This window comes from Patiria miniata, unplaced genomic scaffold, assembly GCF_015706575.1.
Source record: "Patiria miniata isolate m_02_andy unplaced genomic scaffold, ASM1570657v1 HiC_scaffold_29, whole genome shotgun sequence".
Taxonomy (NCBI): domain Eukaryota; kingdom Metazoa; phylum Echinodermata; class Asteroidea; order Valvatida; family Asterinidae; genus Patiria; species Patiria miniata.
The window spans coordinates 16244143-16258572 of NW_024037068.1; the positions used below are offsets into that span (position 1 = coordinate 16244143).

The following is a 14430-nucleotide window of genomic DNA, read 5'->3' on the forward strand; positions in this document are numbered from 1 at the left end:
AAAGTTTATGCGAAAATTACCGAGAGTCGTTAATGATATATAGCCCAAGCATCCAAACATAATAGCCACGATTACCAGCGCATATACCAAATACATAGGGGTATCAAGCGGGGGGGGGGGGGGGGGATTACCCCACTCCCAAATATTTGTAAAGAGTGCCCTTCTTTTGTTAACAAGTGCATGCCCTTCTTCTTCTTCTTCTTTTTTTTTTAAACAACTTGGCCTTTAAAAAACAAATCGTGCCCTTTTTGTGCCATCGGCCGTTACGGGTGCCTTATTTTAATTTCGCGAATGTATCGCCCTGAAAAAAAACCCCATAAAATTGTGTGTTAGTGTGTATAATTGTCGGCTTTAAACAGTGCCCCCATCGACAAATGGTACCATTTCACCTATGATGTCCCCTACTTCAATGCCTGCTCAATGCCTATTCAATGCTGAACCAAGATTCAGCATGTCCAGGTGAGAGTGGCCCAAGTAAAACTTACACCCTTTCACTTCATTGATTGTATTTCTGGATCTGGGTAAAAAAGAGTGGATTAAGAAATAGTCAGGCTTTAATGTATTACATAAATACATTGAAAAAGAAAAAAATGAACAGTTTTAATCATATTTTTTCTGGATGTTGCACTTTTTTGTGCATACTCTGTGGTTCTAACAACTGAGGCATGCCCAATACGACCAATGAGTTTATCGACATTACCAGTCATTCATCACCATACATGAATAAAACATTGTTTGGATGTACATAAACTACTCATCTAAAGCTTGTAAACTCTTCTTCTTCTTTATTATTTTATTTGCAAGCAGCGTAAATAAGCAAAAACAGAAAGTCCCCACTTTAATCAAACCGATTTGGCCCTGCTGTGGGGAATTTGTATAGGCTAGGGCGAACGCAAGATCGCCAGCAGAGCTGCCGAAGCCAAGGCAGAGACCAGTGGTGCGAATGACGACTGGAGTGCGCCTACCCCGTTACAGCTGTCCGTGTTACACACACACAAGGCGTAGACATCGAAGATATCGGTGCGATGCGCTTCGACGACCGATATCTCCTCTAGCGGTTGGTCTTCGCTCGGGGCGTTGAAGCACTGGTTCTCCGGTGCATCAGGCAGCAACCATATGCATGAGCGCAAGACATCTTGCTCCTGAACCGCGCCCCCGGTGTCTGATCAACAAACAGAACAAGCTCTCAGTTCATTAATATGCAAGGACGGATAGGCACTGATCCTTATTTCAAAAAAATTGGGAGCCATAGCGTCCAGTAGTCCTAGTAAGTGTATCATAGCCAACGGGCTATCTAGACGGAAACCGGTAATGGTCGGGAATCCAAAATGATTGGGGTGGTTTGATAGAATACCGAAGTGTGCCGCGAAGTCTGGTTGATTTGAGTGCACAGCTTAAAGGAAATGTACATCATTGCATTGGCTTTTGCTGTAATTTTTAGAAATGAATTATTTAGGGGTTAGTATAATAGATCAAATATTGTTACACTGACATGTTTGAAGTTTTGCGTTCGAAAATGCTGGAAAAACCAAGAAAAACAAAAATGTTCAGGTAGTCTGGTTCCCTGACTCCACTAAAGATGAAATGGATAAAAAAATGCCGGAAAATTGTAAGGTAAGGGAACCAGTCTAGCTGGCCTGCACCCGTTCATGAACCGATGGAACCAATAGCAAACAAAATTTGGACTGGAACAAAAATGGTAAATTTGGAGCAGTGGTTGAAAAATAGTTAGGTTTTTCCAACGGTGGTCGGCCGACAATTTCACAATTATCAGTGCCAACCACCGTTGGAAATGTATACAAAAGTACCATTTTTCTTAAAAATGACTTCACACCAGGTGCCATAATTATACAGGATGCTTTAGACTGTCATTTACCAACATCCTAGTAAGGTATTTCGTAACAACTTGGTAGTTTTATTTTTCGATGTTTGCAAATGTTGTATTTTCCCTTTAAGTAGAATGTGGAGACGTCAGCGCACGAACCAGCGCGTTAACCAGACCATTGACAGCTGATATCACACTTCGGTACTCTATAGCCCAAAATGGCCAAATGTTACTAGACCAAAAAAATGCATTTCGGTCAGTCAAGGCCCCGGCCTATGAAATGTAAATATAAGTTTCGGCCGGCTTATGCTCATAGTATGTAAATTTGCCGAGCAATACAGGATATGAGTAAAAAAAAAACCAAATGGTTTCCATATTTTTTTTAAAGAATTCTGCATGTAGCGCTTTTCAGATCTAGGATATGAAAGCCCAATTAATACGCTTTCGTTTGAGCGACAGAATCATTTAAGTCGCTCATGTACTTTTCCAGGTATGGACGTTTGAACACAAACACCGTTTTCAATTCAAATTACCTTGATTTTGTTTCAAGGAAATAAAGTCCGAAATTTCATTAGGTTCGAATTCATTTTTTTTTCTTTTTCAATTCGTGGTTCTGGGTGACTTGTTTTTGGTGACATCTCATAGCGTACACCCCATTCGGATGTCGTTTTGGGAAAATATCGCTCCCCGCCCACCTTGAACAATCTTAGACTTCAACACCCCAGCCTCCCCCGTAAATCCATGATCCGCCTCTGCAACAGAGGGACCAGCAATCTGATGACACAGCTTACCAGGTTCAATAGTGACCGTTCCAACCTCCTTCATACAACGAGGAGTCGCCTCCGGCTCGGTACCGTTCGGCCGCTGGCATTCCTCGGCCGTGAGTGCCTCAGTGTTGGACCGACAATTTTCGTTGGATTCTTGTTTTGTGTCGTACACATCCACACACTCGTAGCATTTTAGTGCAGCACCTGAAATGATTTTACAGGCAGTTTGAAAGCTGCGTTTACCGCGCTATGTTCCTGTTTCATCACTTGACAATAAAGGGCGCTGTTCAAAGATGTAGGGCCTATTGCATGCACACATTATGTACATGGGCATTTACGACTATTACGCCTATCCGGAATGATATTCGATGTCATTTCCATCACATGAAAAGGGTGGTGCACAAACAGTAACTTACAGCTATGGGCCATATTCACGAGTCGGCCATATTAAATTTAAAGCTAGGTAAAATCTTAATATTTGGAACTTGCGAAGAGAAATGAAAGCAATGACATAAAGTTAATTACACATAATACCAGTCTGCTCTAATTAATTGTGATAAAGCATACACTTATGTTTTAAGCCACAAAATATGAAAGTGAGGCTAGATTGTATAAATTGTCTGGCACCATCCTATTCAACTGTTCACAATTAATACAATAAATTAAGGGGACCCTACCAAAATTGGCTTTCTCGTGAATAAGTTTCTCGGACATTGGGTTAAAATCTATACGCACTTTGGATACATTATCGGGGGGGGGGAGCCTCACCGTTGGCGTCCTCCGGTTAATGGGGGGGGGGGGGGGGCGCCCATGTCGTAATTTGAATAGGACATGGGGTTCCTGTCAATGCAGAAGGGACTGGACACCATCTGACACTAGGTGGCGCGCTATGCTGGATTGTCCGGAATTATGGTATTAGAGAGCGAGAGTAAACGAACGATTATTCTCTTTACACCAACAAAAAGCCGCATCATAAATGTTCAGACAGTGGGAGACGCTAGCTCGCAGCACACACACACACACCGGTCCGTTTTCTACTGTACGTCATTTTGAAAAATTATGCGCACATTTATAGCTTAAAATATGATACAATTCATTTGAAAAAGGACCGGGATGTGTGTTTGCTGCCACCAAACGTCTCAACTTGCTTACCTTGGTCGCAGATTAGCGCAACCGAAGCGACAATCCAAATCAGTGAAGTCCCTGAACATAGGGGGAAAACACATTCCACAATTATGTTACAACTTTTAATGTGCGTCGATCGGGTAGATGCGTATCCAATATTTAGTTTTACCCTTCACCGGCGTATTTTATAAACACTGTATATACTACTCAGTATGTTCCATCTTATGAATAGTTTGTTTGCGATTCCGCTGCTTTATTTGAATCGAACCAACCAACCGAAAACGGCAAGCTCGGTGGTCGAACATTTCATAAGTCCGAATTTTCGGACTTATGAGGCGTCGGACCTATGAGGCGTCGGACTTACGATACGGCCCCGTTTCTGGTATGGAGCTTGCCCCGAAATAAAGTGGTGCGGCGACGCGTTTTTTGTTTGTTTTCCCCCTATTTTTTTCTTCTTCAAATGTCGGCTGATGTTGCAGATGACGCTTCGATCACCTTAAAACTCTCAAAAATATCCTTCAGAGTGGAGCTTGAGGTGACCTCAGTAAGGCCATAAGGCTTGAGAATTCTGCATCCACTTAAGATCTCGACCGACACGAACTTTCTTCGGGAAATTTGGATAGTCAGGACAAAAGTCAGAGAAAACGGCAACGTCAGACCATACAGCGACTTCGCGTACATGTGCTGCCGGGCTGGTCATTAGTCCGCTCCCTTACATATTGCGCTAATTAAAAAGTGTTGACAGGTTCTAGATAAACGACCATTGCTCCCTCAGTCTGGCTTCCAGACGCACAATTACAAAATTACTACACCGTCTGCAAATGGTGCTCGACTAAATTTAGTACAACATTTATGGGAGCCCAGAGAGGCCACAAAAAGCTTAAACTCGATCGTTACCCCATCTAAAAACACGTTAAAATTGTGCAGCAGCAGGATTCCAGTCAAACCAGTGAGTTTGGCGGTTTTAAGACATCATGTTTACATTGAAAAAAAACCAACTTTTTAAATTTACCGACGCGCATGGATACGGCGATGCGCGCGCAGACCAGAAACCGGAGAGTTAATTTGGCCTAAGCAGGCGGTCGTGGGTTCGAGTCCCACCCGGGTGACTTTTTATTCTCACAATCACTCGGGACAACACCGAGTATACAATGTTTATAAAATTCCTCGGTGAAGAGTAAAACCCAATATTGAATGATGAAACTCGTTATTTTGATCGTTGGTATTTATGCTAAAAAGCAACTCATTTGACCCTGCTAAGTACAAGGGAAACTGTATTTTTGGAGAAAAAACAACAATTGCAAACACTAAAATGCCTTTATGTTATTTTTTCATTCTAGTTAATATTCCAACAACACTATTTTTCGTATTCTGTGCTATAATACGCACTTCTACAAAATATATATCTGCCTTAAAAAAAACTTCCGACTAACTTTTACCAGTTCAATTGTTAACAAAATTATAATGTTCTCGTTGATAAAACCCTCAAAGCACGATACCCATAACAGCACGAAGTAACAGGCCACTCTCAGTCCAATTACGACATCATATTGTAAACTATATGGAAGGCGCGGTTCTGGGGTGGGGGGGGGGGCGCTGGGGGGGGGGGGGGGCTTTAGCCCCCCAAACTTATGTCGAGCTCCCCAAAAAAAATCGTGGGAAGGGAGCATTAATTTTGTACACTATTAGGGCGCTCCCCATGAAAATATGGACGAGCCCCCCCCCCCCCCCCCCCGACCACCACCACATATCGATTTTCGGAGAGCCAAAGTGTCCGAAGAAACAAAACTGGTCTACATTTCAGCGCGCCACCCTGCACAAATTTCAGGATCCACCTCTGCTATAGCCCCCTAAAATATAGGATCTAGAACCGCGTCAGCTATATGGATAATTATTAGAAATTTAAACATTTGCAGGAGATAGCATCCCTGTAAATATTCGGGGTCCGCTCATTAGTCCGACGCCTCATAAGTCCGACGCCTCATAGCTCTGACGCCTCGTAGGTCCGACAAATTAAACGCCTCGTTTTTCCGACGTCGGACTTAGGAGGCGGAATAAATAAATTGTATGCCTCGTAAGTCCGACGCCTCATAAGTCCGAAATTTCGGACTTATGAGGCGTCGGACCTATAAGGCGTAGGATTATGATACGGCCCAATATTCGCCAATTCCAAATCACATGAAAATATTGCCTATAGTCAAATCTGAGCGATTTTTTTTTTTTAATATCCATACTGATAAAAAAATATCAATTCTTGGCACAATTTAAAGTCAGGCTAGTTTCATTCTTTAAGGAAGCTAACAGCCAAAAAAAAATCAAAAATAAAATCATATAATCAGTTTCGAAAGGAGGCTTATTTAGTTTATTAAACTAAAGGGCAGTTTTTGTTTCGATTTTTAAAACCTTACAGATTTTTTAAAGGCGATAATAAGGAGAGAAAAACATAAAAAAGGGTTTTGCACAGGAAACAAGTCGCAGATCCACGTGATGTGTTTTCGAAATTTAAGCCGATGAAACTGTAACTTAATGCATTTGTTGACCTTGATACTTGAACAGTTAAAGTGTGATATTAAATTGTGATATTTAAAGGGTTCATTCGATGAATTTTCCGAGAAACACATTTTTGCAACTTTCTACTCCTCTTAAATGTATGAAAACTATTTGTCATCCCTCATTAGTTAATTCTATTGAAAAGTGAACTTCTTTAAATATTTAAAATTGTCTCTGCTTTTCTGGACAAGTGAGGGCGTTGTTAGCTGTGATTGAATTTCAGGAAGACACTGTTCAGTTTACTGAGGGGTTTTCTGTTCAAATTATATGAACCCAAAAATGTGCTCATTGAAAACATTTGTGAGAAAGGTTTGTTCATTGGCTTACTGCCATGCACTGACCTAACAACGAATCACCAAAGAAAATGTAGCAACTTTTTGGGCTGAGATTGCTGTAACATTGAGGTTTCTGCCCGGAATGACATCACAGTTTGGCTCATGAATATGGAAATTCGCAATCAGCATAAAAACAAATAAGGCACCAAAATACCCTCGAAAATGACAAAACGAATATTGAAAATAAGGTTAAAGGGACACAAAGGTACATTATCAAGGACTGCATTGTAAGAAATTACATTGCATTGGCCCTTTAATGAAGAAAACATGAAAGAGGATTTTTATGACTAAAATACATGTAAAACAACATTTTTTTGGACATGTTACTATGACTTTCCACCTCCTTTGTACCAGTAAAAGGGAGAAATTTCATCGTTTTAGTGTTTATGCTAATGAAATTACCATATTCATGAGCCAAAATATGATGTCATTCAAGGCGGAACAGTGGTGTCTCCATAGCTGTGTGTACAAATATATATCAAACTTTTCTTCATTTTCTTGGAGTAAGTTCGACTTTTTACTTGTTTATTATTGTTTGGACAATAATAAGTGGCCAATATTTACAAAAGTTTTTTCGTGGGTAATTTAAAGGACTAATTTGTGTACTGTTCATAATGCACTTTTGACAAGGAGTGCATTATGTAACATTGTATTGGCGAAAGGATTTGCTAATAATTGAAAAATAACCACTTTCTTGTCACTCCCAATGAAAACGAGTATTTAGATCTTGTATTATTGCAACACATAGTAATGTGCATGAAAACAAGATGAGCTGGATTTCCACTGCGTGTTCCCTTTAACCCTAAAAGGGCCGGGGGGGGGCGGAATCCGCCCCCCCCCTCAACATTTTCCGCGATAGCTTCTAAAAAAAATTTTTTCGCGACCCAAGCTGTTATGACTTTTTAGCCTCGAGCTTTGCGCATCTTTTGATACCAAAAACATAAAAATCGGACCACGGGTTGGCCCGTAGCGAAAAATTTTCCGGCGCTACGCGCCGTGAAAACTGAATTTTCGCATATACATCGTGTACATCGAGCAGAATTGCCATTCATACATATGAATAATTAATTAGCCATAATTCCAAAACCCTTTGACCTATAGTCATGAAATTTCTTGGGCATGTTTAGGAAGAGTTGCTCTATGCATGTGTGGAGTTTCAAAATTTTTCGTCACTCGATGGCCGAGATCTTAGGGGGGGGGGGGCGGAATCCGCCCCCCCCCCCCCCCCCGGCTGAGAGATGGTCAAAATAACCCGGCCCCTTTAGGGTTAAGGCGTACTAGCAGTTGAACTTTCGTTTATGGCTAGACGTGCAGGGAAGTCATCATGGAGTTATATTTCGCGGTATTCAGCAGTATTCTTTCTAATATTCTTATCAAAGCCATCAAAATATGCCGTAAGTAGAGAAAAGAAAACAGGTATGATCTATAAGATCTTTAAAGAACAAAGCCGCGACATTGCTCGAGGACTAAATAACGTGATTTTACAATAAAAACAGATGCAACACACAATATATTTTAATAAAATAAGTTTCAATTTTGGTTTTGGGACGAACGTAATAAATACGGACATATAGTGAACGTAGTAATGAAAAGGAAGAACACTTAATTAAACCAGTCAGTCTAATTGTTTACATTTAGAGATAAACAAAATTGGTCCAATGACCAGGTACGAGTAATAATCTTTATTGTTTGTTGTTCAAGAAAGGCTACGGATCGTTCTGTCCAAACACTTATAATTCTAAAGTGAAAACACGGTTCGGTTCCAATGTTTGTACACGTATGATATAATAATCAGCCTTTCTTTTCGTTTCTGTGTGTATTTTAGTTTGTTGGCCTTTTCTTTCCTTTTTTCCCTATCTCTCTTTACGAATCTGAAACCTATTTACAAGAGTATAGTTTAAACAACGAAAGTAATAAAATAAATTGATATGTTGTGGTTTTGCCTGATGTCCCATGATAAAGTGTTTCATTCTTTAAAAAAACAAACACCACGTTTCGCAAAGTACGTTCATCTTTCGTTGTCATTGCAAATTGGAGCAAACGACTCCTACAGTTCTTCTGGGAACTCTCCGTGTTTTGAACGAAACTCTGGAATCTACATTCATAGATGACAGTCTATTCCTATTGGTCGAGAGCCCGTCACGTGGCCAGTTAAACGGTTGATAAAGACCAGCTGGCTGGTCTTAAACACGTTTCGTGTGTCACATGACATTTGGACTCCTATGAAATTCGGTCACGTAGGCATGCGCAATACTACCACTGAGTCCGAGTATTTCAAATAGTCCTAATTCACAATACATCGGTATATATACAGCTGCGTTCTGCGCGCCAAACTCCATATAAGGAGTTGTGTACGACGACTCGCGAGAGAGAATACCATAATATAGCTAGAGGGGTTTTCCGAAAAACATGAAGTATCATTGTTGAACAAAATGGTTGGAAATCTATAATTTTTGACCTGTTTTGACTTTTGTACCAAACTTGAAGTTTTTATTTATTTCGGCTCGGGTCATTATCAGCATCCAAACTCCAGCCGGTCTTAAACAGAGTGTTAAAATCCGGCCAAGCACACATTGATGCCCTTATTGTTAGTCACTTTCTAAAGGTTATAAGATGTTACATTTTCCAAGTTTCGACATTTGTAAATACCGCTCGATGATGCTGAAATTCCAAAACACAGATTGGGCATCATCTCGGAAAACAAAGTTGATTTGGGATGTGGAACTATTGTTTTGACCCCATATTATCATAATGGAATAACTGACCTATCGCCGTTTGTAAGTTAGCCACGTCTCTTAGACAACCCTATGGAATTTTGGACATTAAAGGGATACTGCGCCCTTGAATAAGCCCAATTGAGCTACAAAACGCGTTTTGAACGAAATGATATTGATCGGAAGAACATTTAAAAGTAGGATGTAAACACCCACACAACTATCCTTTAAAATTGGGCGCTTTTCTAGTATTCGTGCGAGAATGAACGACTTTCGGGGTCCACTTTTGCGATCCCAAAAAGTCGGGCTGTTCGTGCTAGTTGTGATTCCAGCCGTAAAGGTTCGCCTTTTGCGGACGTGTAAGAAATCAAGTTGTGCGTGGTGATTGGTCACCGCAGTTCGTGAGCACGGTGCTGTGTGCGTGTGTAAAGCCAGACACACACAACGTACATCGTACATTGAAAGAAAACGACAGGAAACACGTATCATACTCCGTCGTCTCCGATGTAAACATTCCGGATTTTTTTTCCCGTCTTTTCTCGGGAACGGTAAGACATTAGGTTGGTTTCCTTTCAACCAGATGTTCGAAATAGGATAAGTGACATTTTCATGATATTTTCGGGGATTTCAGGACGCAGTGCGCCTTTAAGTTTTGGTTGTCTCAGATTTTGCGCGTTCCGCGTACATTTGTATATCATGTAATTTGACAATATTTCACAAGCTGCATTGATGCAATTCCACCGCGATAGGTTAAAGTGAGTGACTCAAGAAGCAAATATTATGTTGACCTAATCCAACGACGTCCCAGCTCAACATGTACATCTGTACCTTCACTTTTCCGTATCCCAGTTTTTCCAGCATCCACTTTTTCGAAACGTTTAACGGCGGAATTTTTAATTTTATGAATCTTGAATGAAAGACAATAACAGAGTATGTCTCGCCAGCCCAAGTTCACGTTTTCCGCGAACGTCTTGGCATGCCAGACAATGATCTACAAACCCCGCGTTTGGATTTACCCAATTGCTATCATATCTACGTGATCGGTTGAACGGAAGTTGAGGTCAACATTTTAAATTTTGATAATAGTCCTCAATTTGCAATATTTTCAATAGAGTGCCATTCTTTTGATAATAAGTGCGCTTTTTTCTGAACAAGTGACTTTTTTTCTGAACAAGTGGAATTAAAAAAAAAGGCGTGCCATTTTTGTGCCATTGGCCGTTACGCGTGTCTTTTTTTAATTTCGCGCATGTATCGCCCTGGAAACTGAGCACCATATAATTGTCTGTTAGTGTGCATAATCGTCGGTTTTGCACAGCGCCCCCATCGACAGATGGTACCCCCCCCCCCCCCCCCACCCTCCTATTTGATTTTACGAAGGCGAAGTGTCCGGAGAAAAAAACGCGTCTACATTTCAGCACGGATGTGCAAGTGCCCTTTTCAAGACATTTTTTCACCCCCCCCCCAGAAAAAAAATGACCTTGCTACGCCCCTGACGTTTGTTTATTTCATGGTGAAATCTCTTTTCCCCCACCTGCGCCTTGATTGGCAACCATAGCCTTTCACTCTGTGACAAATGACACCACAAAAACCACAATTGAAAAGTGGCGCAAGCCTGTAAATATAGTCCCTTTCATAAAATTGGTCGCTGCTCAGTCAACCGTGAATGTAATGACATGGTCAGGGTGTCATTTTAAAGAGGAGATTCAACCCTAACAGAGGATATCTCCCTTTGATTCACATGTGCCCTACTTCTGTTCCAATTAGTAATAATATCTCGGTTTCGTTTTTTTTATCCACCCTGTATACATGGTGCTCTGATGGTTGGATTGTCGTAACATTTTACAGGTTTTCTATGTCAACTTACACGCTCTATTCAACGATTTAAAAACGGTACGGTTCCTGTCCTTTTGAGAATCGATAATGTGTGGACGGGAACCAGTGTACTCGCACGGCACATCTCTTTGTGCGCAAAAGAAACTAAAAATAAAAGCCTTTTTCAGAGGGATACAATCAAATGACAAACAAAGAAAACACACCTGTTCTTCCTTAAAATAAAACACTCATTGGCCATCGAGGGGAGAAACTTCTCAAATTATGTTGCACAACACAGATAGTACGGTATTATCTTTACATTGAGAACTATCCGCATCCGCCAGGTACAATAATTTCTATAAGCAAGAAACGTTGGCCCAAAGTTACTATATGGAAGCGTTGACTATAAAGATGATTCTCCCTGCTCTTTTCGAGTTTTAACCCGAAAATCTCAATTGCAATTTCTTACTATACAGGAATACAAAAGTTATTAATTTTTGAATGAGAAATCGGCAAGAGTTTTACAGATATTGAATTGTGAATTGATCAATTTGGAATTATTTCCGGCTGGACAATAATGCCATTCTCGTGGGTAAGCTTGGTCCCGCCTCAAAATCAGTATCGATATTGCACGGAATAGAAAGGGAGCCAGATACTAGAGTGCTCGTGAGTCGATCTACTGATTCGTGCCCAAAAGAAAACTCTGTTTTAAGGTGTCAAGACGCCCCCCACACCTCCCCAACAAAAAGGGCTTATTCAGGAATACAGTAAAACATAGTGTGTAAAATATATTCTCATCAACTCAAGGCTTGTTATTTTGCATGATTTGTCACTCATTGCTTCTCTCCAGCCAGGAGTAAATAGGTACCTGTGAGGGCAGTGATGGTTATTGTGGTTGCATTTAGCTTCCTTGTACCTCAGGCCAAAAAAAGTCTCCGGTTTCTGGTATGGAGCTTGCCCAAAAAGTGGTTCGGCGACGCGGCTTTTTTTTTTTTTTACTTGATTTTTTTGCTTCAAATGTCGGCTGATGACTGCAAATGGTGCCCGACTAAACTTGGTGCAAATATATGGGAGTCCAGAGAGGCCACATAAAGCTTATTCTCGACCATAACCCAACCTAAAAACACGTTAAAATTGTGCAGTAGCAGGATTCCAGTCAAACCAGTGAGTTTGGCGGTTTTGAGACATCATCTTTCATTGAAAAAAAAAACTTTTTCATTCTGCCGACGCGCATGGCTACGGCGACGCGCGCGCATACCAGAAACCGGAGACTTTTTTGGCCTAACAGGCAGCATCGAGCTGTATACTCCCCAGGGAGCTGAGATGGTATTTGGAATGTTTCATGGGCCCAATGAGCAGGGGTAATAATGATGTAGCGCCTTGAGCACCAATCCTGGTGGATACGTGCGCTATACCCACTATTATTATTATTATTATTATTAGCATTATTAATTAGTATTCACAAGTTATCTTTTTTTAGCAATACTGAGCCCAAAAGAGGACGACACATGCATTTTCCCGCTGAAAGAAAAAGGTATAACTTACTGGCGGTCTATTACAAAAATAAGCTTTCCAGACTAAAGACAAAACGATGTCCACAAATGATACTGAAATTTGTGGATCGGACAAAAACCAATATCAATATTACTAAGAAGTGAACACGTTTGCTGAAGAAAAGACTTTTTATTTACAAACCAATGACCATGCAAAGGCAATAGGTATAATTTTTGTTACATTTAATTCCAGTGAATGGAGAGTTCGATAAATTAGGGGTCTGCCCCTCACTGCCGTATTGTTATAAACTCGTGTACTCAGTGTTGTCCGGAGTGATTGTGAGAGGGGAAACAAATCTTGAAAACTTTGGTTGCGGTACCCGCTGGTATAAGATTCAGACCAGTCAGCCAACCAAGCAAGCTCGGTGGTCGAGTGGTAAAACGCCTGCACTAGTAAGCAGGAGGTCGTGGGTTCGAGTCCCACCCGAGTGGTGTCACTATCACTTGGGACAACACTGAGAAACCAGTGTTTATAGAATACCCAATTATTGAATTTACATCCCCCCGACGAAGACTTACCCATGCCGCTGCGAAGGTCTCTCTCTCTCAACAAGCACCTGGTGACAAAGACCCCAGCACTCAGCTCATTGATTGAAACTCCTACTTCCATTTTTTATAGCCTCGTGCCAAGAGGCCTTACGTCATTATTTACATGACTGGAAAGCATGTGGTAAAGCGGTGATCAAGTTTAGAGAGAAATGTCAGACGGAGGAGGGGCTTTTGTGCTGATTTGTAGTAGCTTCCTGAAATGCATTATTCATTACATGTTAATGAGATGATAACATCTTCGCGTTCCGTGAAACGGCTACGAAAATGAGCCGTTTTCCTTTCCTGTTGGCTAAAACTGTTTACTAAAGTCACCGTTATAGATAAAGTTGCTGCTAATTTGGGCTGAAAATCTGGTTTTAACCCTCGACAGAAGAGCTTAAACACGGCCGTGGGGGGGGGGGGGGGGGGGCGACAGCCCCCCCCCCATGAAACCTAGTCGCCCCCCCCCCCCAGTCGCCCCCCCCCTGAGATTTTGAGTTTCTAAAAAAATTATCATTGATCTACATGACGCCCCCCTCCCCCCCCCCCCCCCCATGAAATGTTCCAGCCCCCCCCCCCCCCAGCGCCCCACTGAAAAATTCCTGGCTACGCCACTGCATGCTATAAACCAGATGTGATTTCTTTTTCATTGCGGACCATGTGCACAAATTTTGAGCATAGCATTATATGCAATTTGACCCTTCGTGAATTCAAAACGGAGCCTGAGCGAGTGACGAGAATAGAAAATTTACGAAACAGATACGTTTTACAGATTTTCCTGCATTATTATGTTTTTCAAGGGAAAACGCATTTATGAATGGGAATAAAAGAGTGATGACTATAAAATGCCGTTTGGAACCTTGCAGGGTCGTGGCCGTGATGACTTGCAGGTCACAGGTCACGCAAAATCTATCCAATCAGAGCGTGAATTCATCAGCGTATCCCAGCGTCCTGTTTGCAGGGCGGGGAGTACTTGCACAATTGATGGAGAATCCTTTTTAAAATAATGATACCAAGATCTCCCAATTCGGTCCAGTAGTTTTTGCTGCAGAACCTATTTTGTGAAGCACACTTCTTTCATGTGGGTATTATTACCACATAACAATCCCTCAATCATTCACAATGCGAGTCAAATTCCCGGGCGCAGTTTAGTAATTCATCGGGACACAATGACCACACCTTGCTTCACAAAAAAAAACCTCTAGAACAAAAACTAATGGA

General features: G+C 41.3%; 1 protein-coding gene across 1 annotated transcript; it reads right to left on the bottom strand.

The window, feature by feature from the left end:
- Window positions 1–263: 263 nt before the first annotated feature.
- Window positions 264–13306, bottom strand: LOC119735446. Its single transcript, XM_038209144.1, has 4 exons — window positions 13201–13306; window positions 3745–3795; window positions 2617–2796; window positions 264–1162 (listed from the first exon to the last, which is right to left on the bottom strand). Exons 1-4 carry the CDS (start codon window positions 13289–13291, stop codon window positions 882–884), a joined length of 603 nt encoding a protein of 200 aa, XP_038065072.1. The 5' UTR covers window positions 13292–13306; the 3' UTR covers window positions 264–881.
- Between the last annotated feature and the right edge of the window lie 1124 nt (window positions 13307–14430).

Excerpts from the sequence above, each read along its gene's own strand:
- LOC119735446 (XM_038209144.1), bottom strand. The coding sequence starts at position 13,291 with ATGGAAGTAGGAGTTTCAATCAATGAGCTGAGTGCTGGGGTCTTTGTC. Across the intron at positions 3,796-13,200 it reads AGACCTTCGCAGCGGCATGG|GGACTTCACTGATTTGGATT; the intron begins GTAAGTCTTCGT and ends CCCTATGTTCAG. Across the intron at positions 2,797-3,744 it reads TGCGCTAATCTGCGACCAAG|GTGCTGCACTAAAATGCTAC; the intron begins GTAAGCAAGTTG and ends AAATCATTTCAG.